General features: G+C 37.6%; 1 protein-coding gene across 2 annotated transcripts in view; it reads right to left on the minus strand.

The window, feature by feature from the left end:
• The window catches only part of tpk1 (thiamin pyrophosphokinase 1), an 85,558-nt gene that overhangs the window by 20,126 nt on the left and 38,943 nt on the right, over positions 1-26,489 (minus strand). For both annotated transcript variants that reach the window (XM_067435331.1, XM_067435330.1), the window contains exons 4-7: positions 25,764-25,836; positions 23,072-23,167; positions 16,932-17,078; positions 14,663-14,774 (exon numbers count right to left, since the gene is read on the minus strand). In XM_067435331.1, the coding sequence (XP_067291432.1) occupies positions 14,663-14,774; positions 16,932-17,078; positions 23,072-23,167; positions 25,764-25,836 (428 nt within the window). The remainder of the gene's footprint in view (positions 1-14,662; positions 14,775-16,931; positions 17,079-23,071; positions 23,168-25,763; positions 25,837-26,489) is intronic.

Here is a 26,489-nt window from a genome sequence, read left to right on the forward strand (position 1 = left end):
TAAAATGCAGCCTTTTAATTTTAATGATCTGGAGGTGCAACAATGTCAGCTGTTTTCAAAGGCTCATCAAAGTGAGTTTGAACAGTACATGCAGCATTACATGACTGAGCCGTTATACATTTTTATAGGTCTCTTCAGGTGCTAGTGAGACTTCCTTTAAGTGCTACAAAGTTCTTGTCAAAAAACTAAATGCCATGATTACCCTCTCTAAATGCGGCTCGTTCCCTGTTCTGATAACTAACTTTAATATTTGGCCTTGATATCTACCCCTGCAGCAATATAAAGGGAGCAGAATAGTAATGGGCCGTAAAGTCATCCCATTCTGCTGCTATTACCAAGAATGAGAGTCTGAGGTTCTAAATCACTTGGGGCCACAGCGGGCGTCCATTAAACAGCCTTTAATGAATTACTCATAACCTCTGGGAAGACACTGCCATCAATGACATCTCTCAGAAAAAGCCTATTTTTCAGTGGACACAAAAATCATATCCAGTAAGTACCAGGAACCTTGACCATCTGAGCTGAAGGGTCTCTGCTGCGTCGCTTTGAGCTGGATGTGTCACAGTCTGGGGTTAGCAGGGTTTCTGTTACAAGTGCCATCATCTGCAGAGGTGCCGCTGAAGAGGAGGGAAGCAATATCCCAGCTTACGTTATCGAATGCTTTGAATGAGCGCCGTTATGAGGCATAACCCTGAAGTCCACTAGAGAAAAACACTACAGCTAAAAGCTCTGAATCAATGACTCAGGTGTGGCAGAAATGCTTCTGTTCTGTTAAGGAACATTTATGAGATCTCTATTTTCATTTAAAAAGCCACTTTCAAAAAGATTAATATGATATTCTGAATATGTGGATTTTTAATAACTACTTCCATACTGTAAAAAAATTATATGTTCAATAAGTTATGACAACGTGTTTTTACACTGTTTTAACTCATCAAAATAAGTTACTGTTCAACCTTTTTTTATAAGTTATACCAGATGCAACTCATTTTTAAAATCACTTTAACATAATTTAAGTTGGAATAACTTAAATATCCAAGTTGATTGTACTTGAAAATTTTAGGCTGTAACATTTTTTTTTTACAGTGTACAGGCTTTTTCAAATTAACTAATTAATAGTCAATTAACACCAAAAAGACAACTGAAATGATAACTATAACAATAATTGTATTATTAGCGCCCACAACAACGGACGATATCATTCTGTTTGTTGTGCACTGCAGTTTTGTCATCTGCTGTTTCAAACGCTCAAGCTCTATGCCATGACATACATTTTTTAAAAAGTATTTTAATATGTTAATTGAGGATCACTTAGAATAATAACGTGCCCTTAATATGGTTTCTACGGATATTCCCCTTCATGCAGTGTTTGTGAATATACACGTTCTGCAAAATTGTAAAGTCGAAAATACACAATAAATAAAGTTATTGTTTCCCAAAAGAAAGAATCGACTCTGAACTGCCTATACTAGTTGTTTGTATTTTCAATACCAATGCGTGACTTTCACGGTTCACTAGAAAAGACATTTGCATAATGCCCGCATATGTTATACATTTTCCGCCCACAAATAACTTAACATGTCCACAATCGATCAAACAATCTCAATACGGGATTCGCAAACTGTTTGCTCTTGAAAGATCAGTCAGTACTCAGTTTATTCGGACCAGCTTGTTTATCAGAATCACAACCTACAAGAATGAGTGATTATTGATGTATATTTTCTACAGAGTTTTGTTTTTTATATCGTGTAAATTTCCGGCGAACCAGCTAACTCAAGTTATTACTGTCTTACTGTCTTACAGGAAAAATGAGCAAGCGTAAAGATTTGAGCAAGTCTGACAAGGGCCAAATTGTGATTGCTAGATGACTGGGTCAGGGCATCTCCATAACTGCAGCTCTTGTGGGTTGTTCCTGGTCTGCAGGGGTCAGTATCTTTAAAAAGTGGTCCAAAGAAGGAACAGTGGTGAACCAGTGACAGGGTCATGGGTGGCAGAGGCTCATTGATGGTGGCCCAATCAGACAAGTTACTGTAGCTCAAATTGCTTAAAAAGTTAATGCTGGTTATGATAGAAAGGTGTCAGAATACACAGTGCATCGCAGTTCACATCACGTGGATGGCCGGGTACATGTGTGTTGCTTACCTGGGGAACACATGGCACCAGGATGCACTATGGGAAAAAGGCAACCCGGCGGAGGCAGTGTGATGCTTTGAGCAATGTTCTGCTGGGAAACCTTGGGTCCTGCATCCATGTGGATGTTACTTTGACACGTACCACCTACCTAAGCATTGTATTGGAAGCATTGGAAATGGTATTACCTGGTGGCTGTGCCATCTTTCACTGGGTAATGTGCCCTGCCACAAAGCAAAAATGGTTCAGGAATGGTTTGAAGAGCACAGCAATGAGTTTGAGGTGTTGACTTGGTTTCCAAATTCCCCAGATCTCAATCCAATCGAGCATCTGTGGGATGTGCTGAACAAACAAGTCTGATCCATGGAGGCCTCACCTCGCAACTTAGAGGACTTAAAGGATCTACTGCTAACATCTTGGTGCCAGATACCACAGCACACAGTCAGGGGTCTAGTGGAGTCCATGCCTTGACAGGTCAGGGCTTAATTTTTAAGGGTTTTTGATCCGTTTTTAAGGGGTGACTCCTTTAAAGCGGCAGTCCATAACTTTTGGTGCTCTAGTTAATAAACAGAACTGCATGCGTCTTACAGAAGAACATTGCAGCCAGAGCTAATTCTTTCTGTTTAATGTCTATGGCGAGTCACCGGGGGACTGTGCTCCTCCGCAGTGGTTCCTGAAATAGTCCCAAAAAACACTTATTATGAGTGTCCCATAATGATTCAGGGTAAGACAAAAACACGGTTTGGAAAATGGATTCATGTTGTATAATCTTATTGAATAATTTTTGCAAATCTTGAAAACAAAAAAAGTTATGGGCAGCAGCTTTAAGCTTGTCAGTAAACACCCACTGTTATGATTGGCTAACATAGTAAATAATCAAAGCTCCCCAAACACTCCGAGTGTTTTGAAAACATTATACATATAAAACTATTTTATATCAATTTTTTTCTTCACAGTCAAAGCATTCTGAAATAGTTTACTTACGGTTTGTTATGCCGCTGCTGTCAGATACAATACAGTTGCCAAATGCATCTTTCAATAACATTTGCGTTCCAAACAATCATTTAATCCTTAGATGTTTTCGTCATAGCTGTGGAGTGGACTTCGCTATTCCCAGAATTAGAACGATTAAGAAACCTTTGTGGTCATAGTTGTCATTATGAGCCTTTAGTTGTACATGTATTTTGTACATTGTTCATGTACATTTTTACTTAAAGAACTTTCTAGAAGATGTAGTTTCAGCAACATGAGCCCTGACAACCCAACAATAAAATGCAACAAATTCAGCAAATTCAACAAGATCTTTCAACAGCTTTACATGACGAGGTGAGAAATACCTCCCAGAAACACCAAAGCAAACAAGCTAATGCCAGTTAGCATTAGCAGCAAATGCTAACATTAGCCTGATTAACATACAGTAGCAGTACAGTGTTGGAGACTACTTAAATTACACTTTCTCAGAAGCAGTTTTTCTCAACAAGTAGCGGTATAGCCACCAAAAGCTACATTAGAAAGCTACAAGGAAACATTAAGCACTAAACACGACTACTTAGAACAGACTTCAACAAAAGCACTGAATAAACCTAAAGCAGTTATGAATTCTAATAAGCAATTATTTACACATCCCCACAAGTTACCATGCTTTGAACTAAAACACAATTTAAATTATTCAAATCGCAAGGGTTTATGAGTAGTTCCCTAGCTACAAATCTCATAGAACATGCAACAATATGAAATTCATAGAGCTTCACTTTAATAGCTAAACAACAGAAAACTTAACATTTACAGAAGCTCACTAGTCTCTACAGAAAGGGAGCATCCTATGCAGTTCTTTTGAAAAAAAAAGAAAATAAAAAAAGATAAGACAAATCAACAATTAGGGCAAAATAGCATACATGGCAGATTCAATATTTATAACTAATAAATGCATTCCAATTTAAAAAAATAAAATATCACTCATCAAAATATCTGAAAAGTGAAAAGGTACATATTTGTACCTTACTCACCCCTAAATGGTACATATTGGTACCTTAAAGGGTACATATTAGTACCTTTTAATTTTTTTACCTTAGGGTAACGCTCCATTGACAAAAATGTACCTTTTTTTCTGACAGTGTAGGTCAACAGACTCTTAATTCTACATTTCCCACCAAACAGAACATTGTAAGCTCTCAGTTCTCAGTTTAAGTAAGAGCAGTTCAACACTTCCAGAGAAAACAGCATTCATACCCTTAGTGTATAGCTGAACATTGTGTGGCTTGTTATTACAAATAACTGTAATACATGGTTATGAGCAATGAGTTGTTGTCCTTCTCCTTGCTGGCAGCTCATCACAATTACTTCACCTTGGCATTTTTTCCATTATGCATTCATTAATATATCCCCGAAGGTTATAATGTAAACATATACTCTGGATCTCCTTTCAATTTACACACATCTTCAATCATGTCTTATGTATGTGTGTGTATGAGAGCGGTTTATGAGAGTTAAGTGTCATCTAGTTGCTGCTGGTAAGTTGCTTAAGGTCAAGTGTCTTGGCAGGTCTTTTCCCAGGAGGAAGCACTGGATGGAGTAACTCCAGTGAAAACATGCGGAAGTCTCTTACGCTGAGCTTAACTGTAGGTCAGCCTCAGGCTATTGTGAAAAACTAAACTCACACACATCTGCACATATTTCCTAGAAATATTCTAGCCTGGATGCCAGCTGAATTAATCCCGCCCCTAACAATGGAGTTCGGGAAGTTCGGTCTGGACTTGCTCAAATAGGAGCTGTTCGGACCAATCAAATAGTCAGGGTGGGCTTTATACGATGATGGACAGATGATACAGTAATGTCAGCATTCACATCACCAAAGAGCGCTTGGGTTGAAATTGTTCTTATCCTAAACTGCTAACTTCCTTCGTATATGCATTCACCTTTACTATTTCTCTCAAAAATAATGATCGTGTTGGTTAGTAAGGCAGAATTAAGGCAGTCACTACAAGCCACTTTGGCGGGTTGATATTTATATATAAAATATATTTTTCAAGCGTAGTCTTTTAAAAAGGCATCTAAAATCATAAACTAAGTACAATGTAGAGGGATAGTGATAGAATGATAGTGAAACATCTGAAATACTTCCAAAACTCATTTTCCGCAGAATAGATACACAATACCAGCTGTGCTTAGTTTCTCATGATCTCTCCGACACCGAGTTGGCACACTTACACTCCCCTCACTCACTCGTTTTATTTGTTCCAGATGAATATTGCTGGTGTTACAGGGCTTGAATTTTGCTATGGGATTGCGTGTATTGTGCATACTTTTACAAGTTTGTGCTCACACCCAAAGTGCGTCCGCATAATGATGCCTCTCAGTATTAAATTATTTTTTTCCGCTGCTTATTGCACTTAACCCTTGTGCATTGTTCAAATTCACTATACCCTTTCGTTATGTTCGGGATGAAAACATACACTAATTAAAACTGCTGTAAAAATGTGTATATATACATATATATTTTTTGGATCTATCTAATCTATTAATCAACCTCAGTCATGATCAAAACTAGTAAATGTTTTAAGAAAATCCAGATTTTTATTACTCTTAAGTTGCCAAGCTCATAAATGAGGATCCTGGATCTGGGTGGATTGGAAGAAATGGTGAAGTGTGGCTTTCCACCAAATGTGGAGACAACTTTCTTCAGCCTGCCAGAGGTTTGACTGATCACTGATCAGGCATAACATTATGACCACTGATAGATGAAGTATAACACTGATTATCTCCATCATGGCAGCTGTTAGTGGGTGGGATATATTAGGAAGCAAGTGAACATTTTGTCCACTTTGTCAACAAAAGCCGTTTGATTTGACAAATTGTGATGGCTAGATGTCAGAGCATCTTCATAACTGCAGCTCTTGTGGGGTGTTCCCTGTCTGTAGTTGTCAGTATCTATCAAAGGTGGTCCAAAGAAGGAACAGTGGTGAACTGGTGACAGGGTCATTGGTGGCCAAGACTCATTGATGCATGTGGAGAGCAAAGGCTGGCCCATGTGGTCCAATCAAACAGACGAGCTACTGTTGCTCAAATTGTTACAAAAAAGTGATTACAGGTTCTCATAGAAAGGTGTCAGAATACACAGTGCATCGCAGTTTGGGGAGCCAAGTGCGTGTGCGTGGCTTATCTGGGGAACACATGGCACCAGGATGCACTATGGGAAGAAGACAAGCTGGCGGTGGGAGTGTGATAATTTGAGCAATGTTCTGCTAGGAGACCTTGGGTCCTGCCAGCCATGTGGATGTTACTTTGACATGTACCACCTATCTAAGCATTGTTGGAGACCATGTACACCCTTTAATGGAAACGGTATTCCCTGGTGGCTGTGGCCTCTTTCAGCAGGATAATGTGCCCTGCCACAAAGCAAAAATGTTTCAGGAATGGATAGAGGAGCACAAAAGCGAGCTTGAGGTGTTGACCTGTCCTCCAAATTCCCCAGATCTCAATCCAAACGAGCATCTGTGGGATGTGCTGAACAAACTCCATGGATCCAAGTCCGATCCATGGAGCCAGATACTACAGAACACCTTCAGGGGTCTAATGGAGTCCATGCCTTGACAGGTCATATTATTCCAGTTTATGCAGCAGTATATATCCAGTAAATAATTTTTGAAATTGCATTCAGTCTTCACATGCTCAATCTAAAGAAAAAGTAATCTCTGATTGAACATGCTTGTGTAACAATCAGGATTTGCTTAGATCTTTAATTCACCAATTTAATGCCACAAACATTATTATAATAAATGAGTAAGCAGCTAATTTTAACTGGCTATCAGTGTTTTGATAAAGCCGTTTAATAAAATTCATCCCTATAGCTTATAAACAAGATATCTGGGATGAATCAATAAAACTGTATTTTCAAAAACTAGTAATTTGCTAAAATGAAAAGAAAATATGTGCTGTGATACACTTGTACATTTATTCTTAAATAATATTACAAATAGGACCAATCTACAAACTTTTCTCCTTTTATTAGACATTTCTAAAACCAAAAAAGGTAGATTTATTCAAGATCATACAGGAAATTATAAAAGTGATTACTGCTAGTTTATCTCTCAGAATATGTTTCTCTCGTTATCACACTCAATGCTCAAGGGAGTCTGGGCAAGAGCTGAGTGTAATGAGACAAAACGCGACTGATAAACACAGCACCAAGAGATGCAACAAATATGCAAGCTAAATAATTTTCAGTCTTGTGTTTTAAAACCAACTTGTCTGAATACCTCTCATTGATAATAACATATATTTGATGAGTATGTGCATGAGGTGAGAGTATATGAGACATTGCATGAGATTTACAACCCGATTCCAAAAAAGTTGGCACCCCTTCTTTTTTTTATAACAGTCTGCAAACATCTAGGGACTGAGGAGACAAGTTGCTCAAGTTTAGGAATAGGAATGTTGTCCCATTCATGTCTAATACAGGCTTCTAGTTGCTCAACTGTCTTAGGTCTTCTTTGTCGCATCTTCCTCTTTATGATGCGGCAAATGTTTTCTATGGGTGCAAGATCTGGACTGCAGGCTGGCCATTTCAGTACCCGGATCCTTCATCTACGCAGCCATGATGTTGTAATTGATGAAGTATGTGGTCTGGCATTGTCATGTTGGAAAATGCAAGGTCTTCCCTGAAAGAGGCAATGTCTGGATGTTAGCATATGTTGTTCTAGAACTTGGATATACCTTTCAGCATTGATGGTGCCTTTCCAGATGTGTAAGCTGCCCATGCCACACACACTCATGCAACCCCATACCATCAGAGATGCAGGTTTCTAAACTGAGTGCTGATAACAACTTGGGTTGTCCTTGTCGTCTTTAGTCCGGATGACATGGCATCACAGAACAGTTTTCCACTTCCATTTTAAATGAGCCTTTGCCCAGATAAAACGCCTGTGCTTCAGGATCATGTTTAGATATGGCTTCTTTTTTGACCTATATAATTTTAGCCGACAACGGCGAATGGCATGGTAGATTATGTTCACCGACAATGTTTTCTGGAAGTATTCCTGAGCCCATGTTGTGATTTCCATTACAGTAGCATTTCTGTATGTGATACACATGGATGCAAACACATGTATGGTCAAAAAAGAGAGTAGGGGACGGTCCCCTCTGGTAGGGGAAAGTACCGCCTTTTTCGTCCATGATTGGCTAGAATGGCTCTCCTCCAATTGGTTATATATCTCACGGTAATGCCAGGCTGTCAGCTAGTCTGGTTTGTCTGTTTTGATCATTTTTACAACAGAAGTAAACAAAATCAATCCAACATGCCTACTAAGAAAAGCGCTATATGTGCGTGTCTTCAGATTTATATTTAAGTTCACAATTTCATAGCCTGTTTAGATCGTGTTTAGATTATAGTCTTAGCTGTTTGGGGTAATTTTGTGACGAACATGTGAATTTGAGACTACAAATCTGACCAGCCTACGTTTCGTAAACTCGCCGTGGCTCTTAAGTACTGAACAGCTTGAGTACATTAGCATATTTGGAACAGAACAGTCAACAGAGTTCATTAAGGCTCCCTGAGGTGACGAGAGATGCGTTGGTCCTAACTATCCTGCCTGCTCAACAGAAACTATTTAATGAAATTAAATTACGTCCAAATTATTAGCCCCCCAAAAAATAAAATAAGTAAAAGCAAATATAAAGTTACAAACAAGTGGTACCAGCTGGTGCTGCTGATCAGCAGTGATCAGTGACCATTCACGCTTGACTTTGTTTACTTCTGTTGTAAAGACAGACTAGCTGACAGCTTGCCATGACCGTGAGATATATAACCATCAGAGGAGAGCCCTTCCAGCCAATCATAGACGAAAAAGGCGGTACTTTCCCCTACCATCCTGGGGAAAAAAAATATGGCGTCCTGCACATTCAGCTATGGAATGGCTTTAGATGACTTTGTACCAGCAAATCATAATATAATATAAGACATAATATATGATTGCTGAAGGATCATGCTGATTTCTGATCATCACGACTGAATCTGAGCAGTTGTCTGCCTGTCTGAGTTTTGTCGATAGATGGAGTCGACCGTCTCGTAATTCTCTATGCAGGAAAAACCCTGTATAACATTATAAACCAACAATACCTAACCTGCAGTGATCTCACCAGATCTTTGGCAGTAAGACGGGAAGGTGCAGCGCCGAACTCTGGTCTCAGGGAGAAATGTATTGCAGTGGCAGATACCACAGACATTAAAAGATACGCAGCAAGGAGAAACATGGTTCACCCGTGCTCATTGGCGCTCAGTGTTCTGATTTACTGTTTGGTGGAGGCAATCCAGAATTACTGTAGGTGAAACTATAATCACACCCATGTATACCCAATCATGTTGCCAATTGACCTAATAAGTTGCAAATTGGTCCTCCAGCTGTTCCTTATATGTACATTTAACTTTTCCGGCCTCTTATTGCTTTCTGTCCCAACTTTTTTGGAATGTGTAGCTCTCATGAAATCCAAAAGAAGACAATATTTGGCATGACATTTCAAAAAGTCTCATTTTCAACATTTTGTATGTTATCTATATTCTAGGGGTGACCCCTAATAGTCGAGGATTCGATGCATCGATATGCAGGACCGGATTCGACCACTGATCTCATGGTCAAATCTTTGCGTGTGTTATTAAACGAGGATCATACCATTTTGGCAATATAGGGGTCCTCAAAATTTGTGTTATAAAGACATGTCGCGGGACTCGCGGCGCTGAGCGATCGCCCCTTTAAGGGCATGGAGCTTCGCAACGGATGCGCAGCTCCTTTAAATTTGGAACCCATATACACCGACGGCGGCATTCGACGCCTGTCAGCGGCGATTTATTGTATATTTCCCTCAAATCGTGAATGTACATACTGATTTCACCCTGTGCTACAAGATACACTCATCGTGCAGCTCTTCTGTCAGAAGTCGATTCAAAATTGAGCTCGCGTGTATATAATGTTCACGTCTGCCTGGTGTGAGATCCCTGAGACACGGCGCTGAGCTTCAGTCCGGTGACCCTCTATAGGCACAATCGGCTTAAGAACGTGCATATAAACGAACAAAGTGTTCTTGGGTTTGGTGCAAACAGGGATAAAAAAGTACCCCATGTCCTCGATTAAAAATACAGCTGGATCTTTAATATCGTGGGCCTATTTTCTGCTGGAGGTCCTGGACATCGTGTTTCGACACATGGCGGCATGAAATCTATCAAATACCAACAGATAAAAAATCTAAACCTGATGGCCTCTGCTAGAAGTCTTATAATGGGCTACCTTTGGATCTTCCATCAGGACAATGATCCTAAACAAACTTCAAAATTAACACACCAATGTGTCACTGAGCACAAAATGAATGTGCCAGCCCATTTAAAGCCTTAAAAACAAAAAAGGAAAACTGTATTTTAAACTCTATTTTAAAACACACTGGCAACCAATGCAGAGAAAGTAAGACGGGGGTAATGTGCTCATATTTGCGTGTGCCCTTGAGAAATCTCGCAGCTGCATTTTGGACTATTTGCAAGCGGTTAATATAGGACTCACTAATACACACACACACACACACACACATACACACACACACACACATATATATATATATATATATATATATATATATATATATATATATATATAGAATTACAATAGTCTAAACGAGAAAATATAAATGCGTTGATTAGTCTCTCAAACTCCGCAGGAGTTAAAATTAATTTTACCGTTAGCTAGTAGTCGCATGCTTAGACTACTGCATTAACCTGACAAGAGACATTAAAAATGTAATGCCTCTTGTCAGGTGTTCTCCAAACTCATCAAGCAATATAGGAGAAGACTTAGAGCTGTTATCCTGGAAAAAGGAGGTTGCAAAAAGTATTTAATAAAAGGGTGTCAATAATTATGCCAATGTGTTCTGGAGAAAAACATTTTATTTCATAATGTGATTTACCCCCCACTTTCAATTATTTTACTTCAATGAAAGGTTAGATTTTTGTGATTTTTTTTTGATAAAAGCTAAAAACGGATAAACTATGCAGATTTTTTTTTACAACCATCTTTGATCATATTTACTTAAAGTACAACTCAAGAACACATCTGTTTTCAATAGCTTTTTAATCAGTGACCACTTTACTATGTGCTGGTTGTGAGATGTTTTTGTGTTGTGTGACATTGTAATTGTTTTAAATTGTGTTATATAAATAAAGTATCATATTTTTCAGGTTTTTTATCTGCTGTATGTCGTGAGCTACCAATCAGGGTGTAATTGTATGTAATGCCAAAATCAAAATGTATAAGTTCACATATTATTCTTTATGGTAGAAGTGTTTTGAGGTCAGAAAGACTGATACTACTTTATTGCATAACTATATTTATAGAAAATCTGCCCCTATAATTTGTGTGAAAAATACAAACAATTGTTGGTATTTTACTGCCACTAGTGGTGAAACTGCAGTGAATTGTATAGGTACAAAAGTATAGATAGAGGCACACTTTCCAGTGATCCATGTTGGTTATATTGCCTGAATGCATTTAACTTATCATAGAGGCCCATTATTTCTACATACCAGTTTAAGACCTGCTTTTTAAGCATAACTTTCCAACTTCTTAAATACCCCCATATCACTGAGCATATTTAACGTGGCTTTTTTTAAAATCAAGGTTAAAGTCCATCACAATTGAGCGGAAAATACATCATTGGCAGAAACATCAGGCCGCTGACACAATAAAGCTAAACTTCTCAGTCATGTATCTGTCACTTCAGTCCCACTGTAACAACATCCCCTGTGCCCTCTGCAGGATTTAACAGGAGGAGGGGCGCTTGCTTTTTCACGACAAGCCCCAGCCTCCACAGAAAACTTGCTGGAGATTATTCTCGCTGACAGCTCGCATTAGCAGATCAAAGGCAAACAGTTGGGCTACATTACTATTCCTTCTAATGTCTTCAGTCAGAGCAATCATTTGGCACACCTTTAACATTTAATGCACGTAGGAGGCGGCCCACTTTCACCCACTCAGAGCTTCAACCCGTCATAACCACTACAGAGACTAAAAAGATGCTCTTAGATGACCAAAGTTTGATTCAGGTTCAAAGAAAAAGGTAAAGTTGATCCATAAAAGTGAAGTGGGTAGTTTCTTCAAACCATCTGTTTGTCTAAACCAGGGGCTCTCAACTTTTCTGCAGAGTTTAGCTCCAATCTTGATTAAACTCACCTGGCAGTAATTTTCTAGTAATTAGCTGTGTTTGAAATTGCCCCCTATACCCTCATTCATTACTCCCTAATGACTCCACTAATATAGTCCACTTGAAGGAGTGAATAAAAATGAGTGAGTGAATTCAGACACTAAGTATACCGGAAGGGCGGCGCTCTTACATAAGTTTGTCCTTGCCGTTTAAAAATCATTTGAAACTCAGCAAACTTGCAGCTCCAGTAATAATGAAAAGATTTATCTTGAAGACTCTCATGGAACCTAGTATGTATAAACCTTAGGAATTAATGATCCTTAATATACCTGTATGATATTACTCTGCACTCCCATTGGACCAGAGGTTTGGAAAATGGATGGATAGATGATTCAGCTGCGGGTGCCATCTGGCAAGACGCTGGAATTCATTCTGCACGACTCTCACAGTGCATATGGGTATTCTCTAACTGTGAAGTGTACACAAAGTCTGTACACTTAGCAGCCAGTAACTATTTTGGGCATCCAAGACCAAGTCTTATCTATTAGAATAGGGGAACTCACATTTAAATCACATATTCCACATCTGCAACAAAATCTGACATGAACTGTCCCATAAATGTTGTTTCTTATGCTTACATAGTAAGGGTATGAACCAACACTGGTCTCACTATTCGGTTCGGTTCATTACGATTATCATGCCATCGATTCGGTTCAATTCGATATCACGATGCATCACAATGCATTGACGATTCACTGCATCCTATTTTATACAATATTGTCAGTCAGTTATATGAACAGAACCTTTAATTTTACCTGCTCAATGCTGAATGTATCAAACATCAAACAAAACTCAAGTTTGGGTACAGAAGACAACAGGAGCATTTAGAACAAATACCCAAAATACTAAAAGGCATTTCAGGAGGTGGTCTGGGCCGCATTACAGTCAAAACTAATGTCTAAATGCACCTATTTGTTGAAACCACATATGTAAAGATATGTGAGAGTGTTATGGGCTATATGACATGTTATAGCCAGATATGACAGCACTACTGAAGCACAGACGAGCAGCTGCATATCTCTTCAATAAGCCCACAAACAACCGAAAGTAAAGTTGTAGTTTCACAACATACAATTTTCTGCAAGACTTTGGTGATCTTGGTCACGGTGCACAAATTACAAACTTTACATTTAAAAGTGCCGTTTGTAATATTTATGTAAGGATGTAATATGTAAGGATTTATTGATAGAAATGCAATAAAATAGACATACAGTGTGGCAAAAAATATTTAGTTGTGCAAGTTCTAATTGTGCAAGTTCTCCCACCTCAAAAGATTAGAGAGGCCTGTCATTTTCATCATAGGTACACTTCAACTATAAGCCTACATTGTCTGATTTTTTATTATTTATTTTCAAATTATGGTGGAAAATAAGTATTTGGTCACCTACTAGATTTCTGGCTCTCACAGACCTGTAACAACTTGTTTTGTGAGGCTCCTCTGTCCTCCACTTGTCACCTGTATTAATGGAACCTGTTTGAACTCATTATCAGTATAACGTACACCTGTATTTCCAGTGGTGAATAAAGACATTACATGAACTATTATGTTTGTATTACCTTAGAATGAGCCATTTCTATCTACATACACTTCCATCTACATTTCTATCGGGTCTTTGTGCCATCATGTTTCTACAGTAGTCCTAAACGGCAAACTGCTCTACAACGCGCTAGCTACTCTCTGCTGTCTCAGACGACATCTTTGTCCTGTGTCGGGAACTATAGCTTCTCAATGTGTTCAGGGAGGGGTGAGCGCTGGACGGTTACATTCACAACCTCACTGCTAGATGCTCCTAAAATTTACACAGTGCACCTTTAATATAAGAAAAGCATAACCTCCTCCATGTTCCTTTATATAATTCAAAAGGGGATGTAAAAATGTCTTAAATTGATTGCACAGTAGTACACAGTACAAAACCAATGTCCCCAAAACTTCCTTTTGTTTAATATGTGAGCGCTTTCCTTTCAATGGGCCATCCCAGGAGGAAATAGCGTATTTATGAAACAAAATGAAACAATTCAAAAGCAAATGCCTGAGAGGCTAAAATACAAATGATGTAAAAATGTGAGCTCTTTCTAAATCTAGACATGACAAACTGCATCAACTGTAACATCAGTGGGAGTTTGCTGGAGATTTGAGCTGTCAGGGGTAATAAATGTCTCCTATCTAGGACAGGGCCATGTAAATGGAGCACAGAGGATGGGACAGGCAGGGACACGGTCCTCGGGGATGTCTGTGTTTTGGTGGGTGAGTGAGTGAGTGAGTGGAAGACCTGTGGCCTACAGGCGTGCAACTCACCCAAGTTCCATTTAAGCCCAGAAGTGGTGGTAAGACAAGGACAGCCCACAGGAACCAGACTACACCATTTCCCCTCCAAGCCGGTGTTCACGTTCAGCCGGTGCTCTTTGCCCTGCGAGTGTGAGAAAAAGAGCAGGAAATGGTCACAGAATACAGGAGAAAAATTAGGAATTTTATTTTTAATTTGAACAATACTACAACAATACAAATTTACAATACTACTTTTTATTTACAATAATAATACAATACAGTTATTTTTTAATGGATGTTTAGTAAGCTATATATTTAGTATGAATCAATTACTTAAGTATTAAAAAACAAAAATGCTGAGACTTTTCTCTAAATATCTTCATATACAGTATACATGCAATGGAACACATAAGTCTGTTTGGTTACATTCTTAAAAACATCCTTTTTTGTTCCACAGCAGAAAGAAAGTTATACAATTTTGAAATGACATGAGGGTGATGATGGCACAATTTTCAAATTTGGGTGAACTACCCCTTTATACCTCTGTCGTCCTCACACAAAGTTATATGACTTCATAATATTTGGAATATAGTATGCTAGTCTATAGCATTGTTTCCCAACCTTTTTTCAGTCATGGCACCCTTTGAACATTTTCACAATTTTGTGGCACCCCCTGCCATACGTTACGCTACGTTGAGTAACGGTACAGATTGCTCACGGTTCGGTTTGTATCACGGTTTTAGGTTCTTGGTTTCAGTACAGTTCGCTATATAAAAATAAAGAAAATAAAAACTAATAATTTAAATACAAGCAGCAGCACAAATAAATACTATTGAGCAAAGATACTAATAAAATAAACAATGCTTTTCAGGTTTTTCAGGTAGTTCTAACATTAGTTTTTAGGTAGAGAAATTGAATAATTTCTCTACCTAAGTAATCAAATGTAAAATAACTGCATATTTACAAGGCTGAAAGGCTAAGTCTGCTTGGATACTCATCAAGATGGACATGTTGAACCGCGGTGCAAGTGGGGTCTATAGTATGTGGCCTTTTTAAATCTTGAAAGCTCCTGTACCACAATCATTGTACCTGAATGGAATAGTGTGACCAGTATATTCCTCAAAAATCCAATTCCAAACTATAACTCACCATCTTAAACCAGTCTTGATCAGCTGGTATTTTCTGCATTGATTATTAGTGTAATATCAAGCAAGAATATCAAGAAAGACTTCAAAGACACAGATATAAATCCTCCAACTTTCTCACCTGCAAAGGCACAGACAACCTACCATTTGGAATGTGGTTCTCAGCTCTCACTTACAAACAACAGTCTAGTTCAATATTGTGATAATCTCAATTATCACATTTCTAAAGTGGTGTGTTGTCAATATATGCACAGACTTACTTAAAAGTAAGAAGAATAATGAAGCCTTCAAAATTACTGATACTTTCGAAAACTGGCTGGATGTTCTGAGAATTATTCTGTAAGGCATAATTACCACCTACTACATTTGGCAAGTTAAATGCTATATATAAATGCAGATGTTTTATTTTAATCTTAAAGGGAGTTGTGCGAACTTCAAAGTTTGACTATTCAAAAACTAATTCTGATCTGTCTCTGGAAAGCCAAAAATAGCAGCAAATGAGTGCTGCACAGAACTGAATTCATGTTTTATAAGTCTGCTTTATGGGGGACTGAAACAGTCAAGGACATTTTTATATAGACTGAGAAGCATTCATTTAAATTTCTGGCCCATTACGACATCAGATAGATTAAGATTCCCAGAATCATCTCAATGTCTTAAATTCTCTATGAGCCTCAGAGCTTGATTAAATGTTCTCGTACAGAATGTAAAGTAACGCAGAGTAATTCTGTAAGGTTTTCTATTAGTCAAACAAGATTACAATGTCTTACAAACTTTAAAAACAAGGGCTTTGCATGCAGTGTTACTGTGCAAATATGAGCTGGTCTTTTTATTACTATTTCTAAAACATAAAATACACAGAAGCATCTCTCACATGCTTTTTTTATATGCTGTGTTTAAGAACAGTACTGTCATATCAAAATGTTCACAATGCATACGGTGGCAATATCTTTTGTATTTTTAGCAGTAATTCAGAGCTGTGACCTTTAAAAATTGCACAAACAGGACAAGACAGCGAAAAGACAGCAACCTGTCTCTATAGTTGTTAATTGCTTAATATCACGATTGATCATTAAGAGCCGCAATCAGAAAGTCAAAAGGACACAAGTGCAAACACTGATTAGCACATGTTAATGAGAGAGAGAAGTGTTTACCTCTTGGAGAAGGAAGGCGAGAGAACAATCTTGTACAACCACCACAGGCAAATCTGTCATCTTTTGGGCATGAAACAAGGTCTCGACTGTGGCCATGATCTGGTCAAAGCGGCCTCCCAGACCACCCAGTGTTACGATGGTGTCTATCTGCAAACAGATGAGTGGTGGGTAAAAAATAAATAAATAAACCAATGAACAATTAAATTAACAGAGAATGAGCGATTCTGAGTGCTGTTGCACATAAAACTGAATGAGCAAACAACTAACCAGATGAATGAATGAACAAATTAAAGATTTGTGGGAGAAAAGCAGGTTTTTTTTTTTTTTTTTAAAGTGCTATTGCACCAACAAACAAACAAAGGAACGACAAGACAAACAAATCAGCAATTTTAGAAGCAAAGCAGTGGATTATGATTTATGTAACTCCAGGATAAGATGTTCTTAAAGTAATATTGCACAAACAAATGAATGAGCAAATGAGCAAATGTATGAGGGATTGTGAAAACAACTGAATAAAGAAACGAATAATGAATCAACAAATTGACAAATGAATCAACAAATGGATGAATGAATGAAGCAACAAATGAGCAAATGAATGAATGAATGAATGACTGAATGAATGAATGAATGAACAAATATTGTGGGAGCAATCGTGGGAGCCAAGAAGTGGATAAAGATTTTTTAAGTAATCCCAGAATACATGTTTTTTAATCCCAGAATAAATGTTTTAAAAGTGCTATTGCACTAACAAACAAACAAATAAATTAATTTATGAACGACATGACAAACAAATCAGCAATTTTAGGAGCAGAGCAATGGATTATGATTTATGTAATTCCAGGATAAATGTTCTTAAACTGTTCTCAAAAAATGAATCAACAAACTAATGAATCAAATGTATTAATGAATCAACTAATTAATGAGCAAATGAACAAATTAATGAATGAACAAATATAAAAATGAGCACCAACAAACGGACAAACAAATTAATTAATTCATATATGATGAGACAAACAAATAAGCGATTTTAGAAGCAAAGCAGTGAATTAGGATTTATGTAACTCCAGGGTAAATTTTCTTAAAGTCCTGTTGCACAAACAAACTAATTATCCAATGAATAAATGGATGGATGAACAAATGAGGTAATGTGAAAACAACTGAACAAAGAAAGAAACAATGAATGAACGGATCAATAAACGAGCGAACAAACAAATTAATGAGGATGGATGAACAAATCCACAATTGTGGAAGCAAAGAAGAGGATAAAGATTTTTAAGCAACCCCAGAATAAATGTTTTAAAAGCACAAATGAATGAATAAACGAACGGACAAACAAATAATCGAGCAAAGCAATGGATGAAGGTTGTTTATGCAACTCCAGAATATAAGCTTTCAAAGAGCTGCTGCACCAACTAGTGAACAAACTAACAAACAAATGAATGAACAAACGTACAAAACGAATGAGTGCTTGTGGGACGTAGATGCTGCAAGTCGAAGATAAATCTTCTGAAAGTGCTGTTGCAAATTTGCACCGTAGCTTTTTCCTTCCTACCGCAGCCAAAAAATGATGTGCGTCTTCACTAAACAACAGAGTCATACATTATGGAAAGTATTCAGAGAGAACACTGTGGACTGGAAAACGTTGACTTGGCAGAATGTCTTTGATATTTGCTCCCGGGACCATTTGTCTGACTGCTGCAATGTACCTATCACCCTGTGAGATCCAACAACTCTACGAGACCAAAAAAAAAAGTCTTTAAAATGCACAGAGGGTAATCAACACTTCACTGCCAGCCCCCACTGGCTCGTTTAAATAGCGGGACTTATGAGACATCTGACACATAAATTGTTCACGTTACAGTGCCTCTGTAATTATGTGGACTGATTGCAAAACTTTTTTAAAAAGCGAAGCAAAAATGATATGTTCGCAACTTGTACTTGGAGCCGGAGGTCAATGTATGTCTTCACATTACCTGCAAAGTTTAATACGCCAGTTTAAACTTTTCTCATGATGACGGCACACATTTGAGTTATAACCAAGCACAAATCAGAGACACCCAGACGAAAAGTCTCACAAAGCCTTTTTTGTAATTATTGGCACAACATCTGGCCCACTTTGCAACGTATCCTTTCCAAGAACTACCCAATAAATCAGGAAGAACTTGTAAAACAACCAGCCACAGCTTTTTCTTGCCATTTTTGGTGTATCAAACAGTGCATTATTGTTGATGGACAAAGGCTGAGATGCCCAGATTGGAGTCAACACTTCAAAACAAGCAGATACATAAACATTTCAAGCTGTAGTAATGTTTTAGACATTGAAAGACTGACAGAGAATCAAATGACCTCACTCGTTACCCTCGGCGCTAAGCTTAGTCACTTCAAGAAGTGTTACTTGTCTTTTGTGAGAGCTTAAAAGACACAGAAGGTAGCGCTGAGATACAGAGGTGAATATAAACACAAAAGGAAAATGCAAGAAGGCCATAGTATGAATGTAGATTGAGCTTGTGGCTCGTATATTGGTAAAAGTGTGGAGTGTCTGTGACGGTGATGGGCATCTCTGTGAGGACCAACAGACAGTCTGACAAGCCTGGAGCTCAGACTGGGGTTTAGAGGAGGAGCAGACAGACACACACACACACACAATATACATACAAAACCTCTTTGACAGCTCCTGGAGGATGTGAATTCACACTGAAGCTGAGGTGTGAGCTCACCTTTTATGTTTGACAGGTAAAAAGAGAAAGAAAAGAAAAGTGAAAACGCAAACCGCGATCCTTCCAACTCAGTTCTCACAATGAATTTGAGTTTCCACTTTTCTTTCCATTGTAACTTACTCATCTCAATACTTAGATTTTGTGTTCTTGTACACATATTCCCTTCACCTCAGCTTGGCAGAGCAACAAGCTTTGATGTGGAATCTCAAAGGCCCAGTTTAAACTTGGTAACATTCATTTCAAACGTTTTCTGTTATAAGACATTTATTTTAGGACTGCGTGCACCATTAACTATGTCAGTCTCTGTGTGTTTTGTTTTAAAAGCTCATTGAAAATTATCATTATTATTATTTTTTTAAAGGTGCCCTAGAATGAAAAATTTAATTAACCTTGCCATAGTGAAATAATAAGAGTTCAGTACATGGACATCTCACACTGTGAGTCTCGAACACCATTGCCTACTACTTCTTCTGTAAATCTCGTAAATCAAAAACACCACAGAAAAAGAAGTGCTTCTCAACATAAACCCAACCGTGACGCAAACGTTGGGGATCATTTATATGCACACCCCCAACATTTGCATCTGTCCAAACATGTGCATTGTCAGGCGGAACTAACAAACTAAGGTGACTAGTGTGTCTAATGACAAAGGTTAATATTATTTTGTATTACAAAATACAACCGTAAATACGTTGCTTACAGATCGTTTGTCACCTTCTCCACCATATAAGTTAAAATGACAGTCATTTGACAAAGCTATTCATTTTGTAACAATATACCGGTAAGTTATATATTTATATTTTTGAGAACTGAAGTAGGCCTATGATGTTTTTGCATGCTTGTTCAGAGTACATCACAGTCACATCACTGCGTACCCTTCATTGTGACTAACGTTATATAAACATGCAATGTCGTTGACGAAAAAAGTCTAAAATGTAGACTGAATGACAGAAACCGTCTACAAACTTTAAGCCGAACATCTCAAATGGAGATTGCTGATATGCAGCTTACTTCTTTATTGGTGTTTTCAGATCATCCACGTGCGAGAGAGAGCTTGCGTGCATATGGTTGCCAGATTGGACATGTTTAGGTAAAACACCGGATAGCATTAGTGTTGTCACGACACCAAATTTTTGACTTCGATACGATACCAGACTAAAATACATCGATACCGATACTAAATCGATACCACGGTAAAAAACAAAAACAAAACGGATAATATGAATAATATGACAACAGAACTTATTATTCATTGTTTTATTTTTTTACTAAAAATACACTTGGCCAGCATGTTCCTGCGCTGGTTTTTGACCATTCCCTCCTCTTATTGCTATAATAACTGCATGCCAGTGAGAAGATCTTTACAGAGATCATCATTATCAATCATTATCATTCACTAACCTTTCACTTCTCAACAGGCTGGGATGACCAAAATCTTATTTTATGATACGAGTAATTAATATTTTTTAACTGTAATCTTATAATTATAATATAGATTTTTAATTGTATCCGTTTTTAAAAATAAGCAAACAATGCAAATTACAAACAATATGACAAAAACAGTTCTTTATTTTTCAGCTTCATTAGGTCTATTTAACAGTAGAAAGTCAAGAAAGAAATTAAATAATCAAATATAAAACTGCTTACTTAGTCTCCACTCTATAATTTAACTATACACTGATTCTTAATAAATATATATTTAGTTATTTAGCCAAGCATGTGGTGGTTTTCTATTTTTCATTGTTTGCTTAACATTAATCACAGAATATTAGGTCTGTATTAAGACCTGCACGGATCTAATTACCTCAGCTGTTGGCTACACATTCACTAAATACATATCTGACTGTGTTTACCTCAATACTCGCCAGATCATGCATTTTTACATATGTTTGACCATTCAAACCCAAATAATAATCCGCGAAAGAACTGAATGGCGATCGCAAGTTTGTTGTCTGAAAGGCGTGTGCGGATGCTTCAGGTCAGAGTCCGGTAGCGCGAGCACGTCCCGCGTCGCGCTTTTTCTCCTCATGCGCGCATATTTCTGTTGCTTTCTCTGTCACGCGCTGCGCGTATATATTTAACGCTTCTACTACTTCCAATGTTTAGTGAACAGTGGAAGCAGAGCTCTGCACACACGTCCTGACACCTGCAGTCACACATCCGCACATTAAGAAATACAGCTCATATTAGTGCGGTCCTCCTTAAAGTACCAGTACTAATAAAAGTCCATATCGTACCGTTTGTAATAGCAGGGTATCGCAATACTTTTCTAGTACCGGTATATCATGCAACACTAGATAGCATACAGGTTTTTTTTTTTTTACAGAAAAGCTCTGTTTGGGGGATTTAATTACTGAAATCTGGCAACCGTACGAACGCGAGCTCTTTCTCGCAGGCGGATGATCTGAAAACACCAATAAACAAGTAAGCTGCATTTTATCAGTCTCCATTTGAGATGTTTTGCTTAAAGTTTAATTTAGTAGGTCTGTGTTCTGTCAGGACGGTCAGGACTCACGAGCTGAACAACTGAACTGCTGTGCTGTGAGCTGCTGAAATAAGCCAATAAGAGCAGAGCTCAACATGCCGAAATCATCAGTATTAAAACAATAAAAGACTTGAAATATTTCAGTTGGTGTGCAATGAATCTAAAATGTATGAAAGTTTAATTTTTATCATTACATTATGGAAAATAATGAACTTTATCACAATATGCTATTTTTTTTTTAGAAGGACCTTTATACCTGGGGCTTAAGTGTCTTTTAGCCAGATGTAACCAACAAAACTTAGTTCTTATTATGGATGCACCAATTAGAAAATTCTGGCTAATACCGATAACCGTTAATTCTTCATATTTGTAAGCCGATAATCGATATTTTGGTCGATATTGGTCCAAATTTTTAATAGAATTTTGAAGAGCCTGATTACAAAAACAAAAAGTCTCACCATTAAAAACCATGTCCCAGGCACAAAAAGCCCAAATGTTCATATATAATATGACAGACTTGCTCTACACATGTTGCACTTAACTGTATTTTCCTTTTATGAAGTGATTCCTATCAAGCGATTCAAAACCATCAGAACGAGTATCTGAAGTGTCCAATCTATTGTATATATCAGTCAACTTTTCTTATCGGGCCATTAACAACAACATTAAAAACTGACATATATCGGTCGATACCCATATGGTGGCCGATATATATCGTCCACCCCTAGTTTTAAATCAACAGATGCAAAGTGGTCACGTTTTTCACTAAATGTGGTTTTAGTAATAGTCACAAAACACTGATTACCTGAGATGGATATGAATCCAAGGTGCAAACAGGGTCAAAAAGTTGGGGAGCAGGTCTGAAGCATAAGAGAGAAACATCCAGACAGACAGACAGACATAGAGAGATACAGCTGAGGAGAGATAGAGAGTCCAACCTGCAATTTCTGTGCTTTGATCTCCTCCACCATAATGGCCAAGCACTTAGTGAAGTCTGTCAGATCCTGGTCTGGCGTTTCCATTAGCTTGCAGTTCTGGATCAAAATAAGTACAATTGGAAGACATTCATATGTGGATAGCTGACACATAAAACTGAACTTTTAAATGAATATCAAAAATTTGGGTAAAAGATTATATGAATGTCAAAATATGAATACTGTTATTGGTCAACACATTTTTTTGCACAATTTTATTTTCACAAAATCTAGTTAAGCACCAGATTTGGCAAAGGATTCATGCAAATTTAAGGAACGCTGTAAACGTAATGAGCGTAATGTTATTTGCGGCAGGCAAATAGTATCTATAATGAGCCTCCTAATTTACATCGAAAGGAGGAAAAATATCATGGTGGTTTATTTTACATAATCTCTGCACATTTATTTCTCTTAAACATCATAGAAAGGTGTATGCAATAAAAAAAATGCATGTTTGGGAGAGTATTGTGAGAAAAACTGTGTATCACTGTTTAACAATGTTGACAACTACTACAGACTATTTAAATATTTCTGAATTTTATGTGCCCAACAAAATCAGATCAAGTACTTTGATAAAAAAATGGGGTTAACGGGAAATAAAACAGTCTCTCAGAAACTTTAAAGTTGATACACTAGTACAGACTGCCTTCTCGCTTTTTGTCTGATTGCACTTTGTGTTTTGTAAATGGGATCTCTTGCTGTGGGAATTCTTTGAGTGTCAGGAAGGGCAGAGGTGAACGTTGCTCATTTTCAGTCTCGGTTCCCTCGAACTGCTGCACATACATGGCCGTCGCAGGTGACTTCTCAATCGCAGCAGGTACCACAAAATCCTGCATCCAAACGTCAGCCGAGGAGCTTGTTTCTGTTCTTTTCTTTATCCTCCAAAGAGCATCCCTCTAGTTTTTATTCCTTTTCAAATCCATTTAAATGCAGGCGTCATGGTCTGTCAAATTTCGGTTCCCCCGAAAGCCGTATACACCGGCTTAGGAGTGACATAAAAATGCATGTATGCAGGATTATAACAATGCAAATAACCTCTGGTATTCATTACTTAGCAGATGGTTTTCATTCAAACTGACGTACAGTACACTAATTTCAGAGACGGTCCCACAGGAGACGAGTGCAGTTAAGTGCTCAAGGGCACAGTGGAGACCTCTCTGTAACACTTGACTTCACAGGTTCACCAGCTTTGTTAAGAGCTTTAGCCACTAGACTGATACCACAGCACACTGCACATTTCCAGAATGACAGGAAGTCAGTGGTGTGAATCTGTGAAATCTACATGACTTGAGGAAGTGAGTGGCAGTAAAAGGACAAAATATGAATCTCAATCAGAAAGTGTTGTCAGCCCAAGTTTGTGTGCCAGATAAATAATACTGCAAAAGAGCTTACATTAATATTTCAACATATTTATATATCAGGACAAGGGGTTTTGGAGAATTGACGGATATACAGTATTTATACGAGAGGCTCTCAAAATTATTTGTCATACTGAAGAACAAAAAGTGCTTAAAATCACACTGAAATTCTTTAATATTACAATGAACTTTATAGGCCAAGTATTATGCAGAATTATAAATATGCAATAGGTTGAATAACCATTTAGAAAACAGAATTGCTCATTTTCCTCTTGAATTTCAATGGTCTAGGCCAGTGAATTTTGATGTCAAGAATACCCAAATATACTGAAGCCGAATATACTAAAGCAAACTATAAAAACAATTTCTGGAAATATACATTTTATTATAAATAATTTAATATTTCTTAAAGATTAAGAATAAAAGATTATTTATCATAAAATAATATACAATATGTACAAAATCATATATAAAAGATTAATAGTTACGTTAATTAATTACATTAGTTCATATTTTATTATATATTTTGTAGTGCTGTCAAATTGATTGATCGTGAATAATCGCATCCAAAAAAGAAGTTTGTATAGATAATATGTGTAATCTGTTCATTATTATATAAATAAACATGCGGGCATGTATATATTTAAGAAAAAAATTGTTAAATGTGAAAATACTGTGAAAATGTGAAATATATATATACATATACACCTGCAAATATTTCTTAAATGTGTGTATATTGAAATATACATAATTATACACAGAATCCACAATTACACAGTTCACTACATCTTAATACAAACTTTTATTTTGGATGTGATTAATCGATTTAACAGCGCTAATATTTTTTTAATATATTAATTTACTGCATTAACTTTGAAAGCCCTTAAAAGACATTAAACCAAAACCTGCAGCCTTTTATTCTTTAAAAAAATCCTCCTGGCAGGAGGATTTGACTGGAAAGTTTGACTGGCCAAAGTTTGACTGGAACTATCTTTAACGCCAACAACTAAAATATGGGAAGTATTGCTTTGCTGAACAATGCTCAGTCATATGGTTAATCATATGGTAGATTTGTATCACTGCAATGAGCATTTTAGGAAAGATAATGACAGAACACTTGCAAATAGTTTTGTCTAACTTCATCTATAATAATTTGGATACAGGAATAAACCTCAAAACAACTAGAGAGATAGATAGCATGAATGAGTAAAACATAAAAAGCATGTGCAAAACATACGGACATAAAAAGAAAGTAAGAGAGACATCACTAGAGAGAGTCCCAGAGAGAGTAAGCTTACCTTTTCTGTGTAAAATGCCTTGACCTCTGGCAGGATTGAATCAAAGTCTCCATTTATGTAGTCTGGGAGAAAACTTCATGGGAAGAGAAAGAGAGAGAGAGAGAGAAACTGATGTAAGCGAGAGTGGGAGAAGAGGGTGATGGGTAAAAAGGCACAATTTGTGCAGCCATCGAGTCCTTTATTCATGTGAAATGAAGGTGCGTCTCTGACATGGGCCATGGAAAGCTTCAGTGACAGGACCCCACTAGAGCCATTCAACGCCTGCCAGTCAAAGCACTATCTGTCCACAGACATGACAAAAGCGACACAGACAGCTTCTTGACACAGAGAGGGGTTGAGAGAATTGATGCACACTGTGCTGTTGCCGTATAGCTCACCCCAAACTTTTGCAACATAGATTTACGATATATATGGAGGCAATGACAAGATTTTCTCCGCTCAGATGGGCAGAGTCTTCATTTTGAGAAAGGCAGATCATGTTGCGGCTTCTTTCGCTTTATTCCCTGAGAGAAGAAAGGCAGCGTGGATATCGGTAGGCATTAAAGCATAAAGACTCAATGTTACGATTTCACGGTCCGCTGGGTGGTGCATGTAGCCGCTGAATGAGCAGAGATGCGATGCCGAGCTTTTTTAAGAATAACACTGTAGCGGATTACAGGAGCACTATCTTCATCTCACGGCTGAATCTGAGGCCCGACGAGGAGAACACCAGCTGTGTTAAAAACA

The sequence above is a fragment of the Pseudorasbora parva genome, chromosome 24 (genome assembly GCF_024679245.1).
Source record: "Pseudorasbora parva isolate DD20220531a chromosome 24, ASM2467924v1, whole genome shotgun sequence".
In the NCBI taxonomy this organism is placed as follows: domain Eukaryota; kingdom Metazoa; phylum Chordata; class Actinopteri; order Cypriniformes; family Gobionidae; genus Pseudorasbora; species Pseudorasbora parva.